Raw genomic sequence first — 6231 nt, 5'->3', positions numbered from 1 at the left:
ACTTTCCCCATTCCTCTAGATTCACCATCCCTCTTTTCCTGATAAACTTTATGTCTTTTTAATTTCTAAACCTACACAGCACAGTTTTTGAGGCCCATATGATCTTGGGTTTGTCACCATCCACGGAAGCTTGGTTGACATATCAGAGGTCACATTTTAAAGGAAGATGGCTTCCCTTTTCTTGATGGTATCCATTGTCAATAGCATTTTAGGGGCCACTATTTTCTCTGTAGCCAGACAGTCTCCTTTCTGGTGAGTCTCTGCCTTTACAGGTTGCTGGGAACGTGGAAACTGGTAGTGTGTCCACGTGCAAGACTCTTGTCTGGATGTAGTTTGATAATTAGACCTCTTCAGTGGTGCACTTGTGGTTGTTAAACCAGAAATTAATTACAAAGCACTTAAAAAATAAGTCCTGGCAATATAAAGTTTAACTCCAATGTCCAGGTTAATTATGTGTAATTCAAACAATAGTAAATCATTGAAACCCAGGGCACGTCTTATAAGAAAGTCACATGTTAATACGTGAACTGCTGAGCCTAACAGGATGGATTCTAGTCGGCACAGTGATTCACATGCTACGACAGACAGAGTCCAACTTACTTGACAGTTGTTGCCAGGACGTGATGTGAGGTGACCCAGAATTGTGACAGTATGCCCTCCAGAGACCTGGCTGTGGGGATCTTCTTCCTGTTGCAGACGGCACTGGGAATGCTGGGGAACTCAGCCTTGCTTTGCTGTTTTGTCATCGCTGACTTCGCTGGGATCAGGGCAAAGCCCACAGACCTGATTGTAAAACACCTGACCTGGGCTAACTTCCTTGTTCTTCTGTGCAAAGGGATGCCTCACACAATGGAAGCTTTTCATCAGACATACCATCTAGATTATATTTCTTGTAAACTTACCTTATATTTTCACAGAGTAGCCAGAGGAGTATCCCTTGGCTCCACGTCCCTGCTTGGTGTCATCCAGGCCATCACTATCAGCCCCAATAATTCCAAGTGGAAACAACTCAAGGTCAGAGCTCCCAGGATCATTGGTCCTTCCCTGGGCCTCTGCTGGTCCCTACAGCTTTTGATATATGTCTTCATTCCTGTGTATACAACTGACATATGGAGTGGAGTAAATGTTACTGGAAGAAAAGATTTTGGGTACTGCGCTGTTGTGAATCCTGGGAGACTAATCAACACTTTCAATGCAGTTCTCTTGACGTCCAGCGATGCCATGTTTTTGGGGCTGATGGTGTTTGCCAGTGGCTCCATGTTGCTTAGGCTGCTCAAACACAAGCAGAGGGTACAACACATCCACAGATCCCAGTCTCCTAGGGCATCCGCTGAGACCAGAGCCACCCATATCATCCTCACCATAGTGAGCAGCTTTGTGTTGTTCTATGTAGCTTCCATTGTCTTTACCTCTTACATGTCTGTCCTCGATGTAACAATTAGGTGGCTGGTGAATGCCAATGCTGCTATGTCTGCATGTTTCCCAGCCTTCTGCCCCTTTGTGCTTCTCAGACAACATACCTCTGTTTTCAAACTTGCTGTACCTGTTCTCATCAGACCACACTGTGTTTGTGTAGTCAGAGATCTGTAAAAAAAAACTGTGCTGTCTGTTTTCCCTTTCCATTTCTTCTCCTATGTACTGTTCTGTGCACACACATTCAACATGAACCTACACAGTAATTGTAGCATCTCTACTATGTTTCTTTCCAATATAGTTTGTAATTTAGCCAGTGACACAGGCAATTCATTCTATATGATATGAGTGTTGAAACGATCACTGCTCGTGACAGAGGTATTTAAGATTTGCTGCTATATGGACTATAATGATTAAGGCGACCTTCTGTGAGGATGGGATTTTTAATCAACATTGTCACCTCCAATCCAAAAGTTAACCAGGCGTCTCTCTGACTCTTGCCTATGGATGTAAGCTCTCAGCTACTGTATGCCAGCCTGCTTGATGGCAGAGTCTCTGCTATGAAAGAAATGTATTGATTCTCTGAGCATGTAAGCAAGCCCTCAGTTAAATGCTTTCTTTTGTAAATTTCCATGGTCATGGTGTTTCTTCGCTGCATTGATAAGTGCAAGCAGGGCCCAAGGACTGGGCATTTCTGTGATAGGTCTCATCATGTTATTATTTAGAGTTATAGGGAAACATTTGAGACTGCAGAGTAGCAAAGTGGTTGCACCCCATGAGCAGTGTTTTCCAAGCCGTTATAGCAGTAACTTGGAAGGCAGACACTCTGAGAGCATTGCGGACTCACACATACATACATGTAGGCAAACAACAGTGCACATAAAAATAATCCCCTCAGAATAGGAAATAAAATATATTTTGAGGTTGGGCGAGGGTCCAATGGAGACGGGAAAAGGAGGGTTCAAGCAGGGGATGGGGAGGGGGAGGGGGAGAGTACTGGAAGAGAGTGGATTGGGGGATGATGTGGGAATCTAGTGCAATGAAAACTTCTTGGAACATCAGTGGGAGTGACCCTAGTGAAATCTCTAAGTAACGAGTGTGGTATGGAAGCCAAACTGGCCGTCTTCTATAACTAGGAAAGGCTCCTAGCAGTGAGACAGAAACATCAACCCAATCACAAAACGTTCAACCTACAGTCTTTTCTCTCTGTGAGACGTGCTGGAGTAATAGCATCATAGAATGTGTGGCAGTAGCCAATCAATGAGTGGTCCAACATGAGGCCCACATCCTGAAAAAGAGCCCTGCCCTGAGACTGCCTAGATGATCAGAATCAAGAGGTTGGCCATCCCTCTTGAGCTAATCATGAGCTGGCAAAAAGAAAATGAAGAGGCCCATGAAATGGTTCCTAACGGTAATCTCCTATACTCATACATCAGTGCCTAGCCCAATTGTCATCAGAGATTTCACCAAGCAACTGATGGAAACAGATGAAGAGACCCACAGCCAGATTTTGAGGAATCCTGTGGAGGAGGGGAAGGAAAGATTGTCGAAGCCAGAGTGGTCAAGGACAACACAAGAAAACCCACAGAATCACATTTTTTTTCTTCACACAGGATCCCACACTGTAGCTAGCCTGGCTTAGAACTCACTATGTAACCCAGACACCCCTTAACTCGAGGCCATCCTCCTCTTTAAATGTGTAGTACTAGGATTAAAATCATGTGCTTCTATTCTCTCCTTGTTTTACACTTCCCTCTTTAAATTAAAGGGATTAATTATTTTAAATTTACATGTGTTCTTGTTTTGCCTGCATTTATGTCTGTGTTCCGCATGCCTGAAATGCCTGCAGTGTCCAGAAGAGGGAATTTAATTCCTTGTTAGTGGACTTACAGAAAGTTGCTATTCTGAATGTCAGTAACAGAACAGTGTGAGTTCAAGTGCAGCTGTGCTCTTCAAAAAAAATAAATTGACCATTCGGTTTCTCACATCATGAAATCAAAGCATGCTTACCTCCCAGTCTTCCCCTGTCCACCCTCTTGCTCTGTGTCCTCTCACCCCATCCACGAAGAAGAAAAAAGGGGGAAATGTAGTAAATAATAAAGAAATTAAAAAATAACCCACCCAAGACCGAGAATCAAATCCATTTCTAGTGTTCATATACTAATTGGAGCATGGTCTATCTCTAGTGGCTATAGCTCCACCAAGTGGAGGTGGGGTCTTCTCCACCTACACTCCTGCAAGAAGCATCAAATGTGGAGAGCCAAGTGATGGCCAGCGAGGATCATGGCCCTCCTCCCTGTGAATCCACTCCATGAGGGCAATTGGAGGGGTCAGACTCAGCTCTTCTCACAGACATCATCGTAGCTTCGATGGCAGCCAAGACTCCTGACAACTGTATGACCTTTGGTGGTAACACCGGCCACAGACATGAACCTGGTCCCAAACCACATATGGACCATTCATGCCCTCAGATTTGAAATCCTTCTCTTGTGTGTTGGCTGTAATAGTATCTCCAGAGCTTGTTGTGGTGGTAGGGCCGCTGGCTTTTGGTGATATCAAATGGTCCTGGGCGTTGTTGCTTGTGTTCTTAAGCTGATCTCTTCCCACTGTGATGTCTCTGGTTGGAGCATGTGCCCAGTGCCCGCTTGGACGTCAGAACTTTCTGTGGATCTGCTGGGTGATGTAAGGTTAGATCTACTAGTGTTCCTGGCTATGGTGTGTGCTAGGTGCTAGAAACCACAGACACTGATGCTTTTGCAGGTCCTAGCTTGCTCTGCACCCCAGGGAGTTCAAGAGCTGCCAGCCAGCCAGGCGTGTGGGCCTCACGTGGGTGCAGGCTGATTGCTGAGACCCTCCCCCCCCCCCCATGATTTCTGTGGCTTCTCTGGGTGACTTGAAGTCAGATCCATTTGTGATACCAACTGTGGTGTCTGCTTGGTGCTAGAACCCACAAATGGTGGTGTTTTTGCAGTGCCCAGCCAGCTCTGTGTCCCAGGGAGTTCAAGAGCTGCCTGGCTGCAAGCAGTGTAGCACTAGCCTTCGGAGGCTGCAAGCTTGTTTCTGTGGAGTCCTGGGACTTTGTGGTTTTGCAGGGTTGCTAGAGGCCAGACCCAACCGTGCTCCACATAATTTGGAACCTTCCCACCTGTGGGTCACCAATACTGGTGTTTTGTGGTTCTCAGGCCAGTACTTAGGTTGCTGATTAGAAACTGCTGTCCTGCTGATCAAACAAGGTGTGTTTTAAATGCTGCCATCTTGGATCTCCCTGTCAATTCAATTTTTGGTCTTAGACATTCTAGTAGATGTAAGATGGACTCTCAGAGTCATTTTGTTTTACAGTTCCTGGTAACGAATGCCTTTGGGCATTTCTTTATGTGTTTCTTGACCATTCCATATTCCTCTGTTGAGAATTCTCTGTTTAGCTCTATGCCCCATTCCAAATTGGATTATTTGGTTGGGTGGTGTTTAATTTCCTGAGTTCGTTATATATTTTGGATATTAGCCCTTTGACAGATGTAGGGTTGGTAAAGAACTTTTCCCAATCCGTGGGCTGCCGCCTTGTTCTGTTGACAGTGTCTTTTGCCTTGCAGAAGCACTTCAGTTTCATAAGTTCATAGTGTTCTGTTCAGGAAGCTTCCCTCTGTACCAATGATTTCAAGGCTCTTCCCAACATTTTTTTTTCTAACAGATTTCAGGTGTCTCATTTAATGTTAAGGTATTTAATCCACTTGGTCTTGAGTTTTGTGCAGGGTGATAAATATTGGTCTACTTGCATTTTTCTACATGTGGAAATCTAGTTAGACCAACACCATTTGCTGAAGATGCCCTTTTTTTTCATTGTATGGATTTGGTTTCTTTGTCAAAAATTGTGTCTATAGATGTGTAGGGTTATTTCTTGGTCTTTGATTTGATTTGATTGTTAGGCCAGCCTATTTCTCTGCCAGTATCATGCCATTTTTATTACTGTATCTCTATAATACAGCTTGAGATCAGGGATGTAGTTTCTTCCTGAAGATCTTTTATTGTACAGGATTGTTTTAGCTATTGTGGGCTTTTTGTTTTTCCATATGAAGCTGAGAATTGATCTTTCAAGGTCTGTAAAGGATTGTGTGGTGTTTTTACAGGGATTGCATTATTTGGTAGATTGCTTTTGTTAGGATGGCTATTTTTACTGTTGATCCTCCTGACTGATGAGCATGGGAGATATATCCATCTTCTCATATCTTCTTCAAGTTATTTCTTCAGAGACTTTAAGTTTTTTCAGACAAGGTTAGTTTACCTAATTTCTTTCTCAGCCTTTTGTCATTTATGTGCAGAAGGACTACTAAATTTTTAAGTTAAACTTCTATCTGGTGACTTTGCTAAAGGTGTTTATCAACTGTAGGAGTTCTCTGGTGGAATTTTGTGGGCCACTTATGTACACTGTCATGTCATGTGTGAAGAGAAATACTTTAACTCCCCTACTTCCTATGTGGATCCCATTGATCTCTTTTATTGCCTCATTGTTCTCACTGGAATTTCAAGCACTACATGGAAGAGATATGGAGAGAATGGGCAAACATGTCTAATCCTTGATATTAGTGGAGTTTCTTTGAGTTTCACTCCATTTAGTTCAATGTTGGCTATAGGCTTGCTGTATATAGCCATTGTTATGCTTAGGTAAGTGCCTGGTGTCCCTGATCTCTCCAAGATTCTACGCCTGAACAGATGTTAGATTTTTTTCCAAGTGTTTCTTTTTTTTTACATCTGAAAAAATGGTCATGTGTTTTTTTCTTCCAGTTTTTTAATATGGTGGATTACATTGATGGATTTCCTATT

The 6231-nt window shown here is 43.4% G+C and overlaps 1 protein-coding gene across 1 annotated transcript; it reads left to right on the top strand.

Annotated features, from left to right (window-relative positions):
* Positions 1-651: 651 nt before the first annotated feature.
* Positions 652-1590, top strand: LOC311591052 (vomeronasal type-1 receptor 4-like; the record flags this gene model as incomplete). Its single annotated transcript, XM_084770423.1, has 1 exon — positions 652-1590. One exon carries the CDS (start codon positions 652-654, stop codon positions 1588-1590), a length of 939 nt encoding a protein of 312 aa, XP_084626549.1.
* Between the last annotated feature and the right edge of the window lie 4641 nt (positions 1591-6231).

This window comes from Acomys minous (genome assembly GCF_964271855.1).
Source record: "Acomys minous genome assembly, chromosome: 20".
NCBI lineage: Eukaryota > Metazoa > Chordata > Mammalia > Rodentia > Muridae > Acomys > Acomys minous.
Note: the sequence above shows the minus strand (reverse complement) of the source record. Positions and strands in the feature narration are given on the sequence as shown.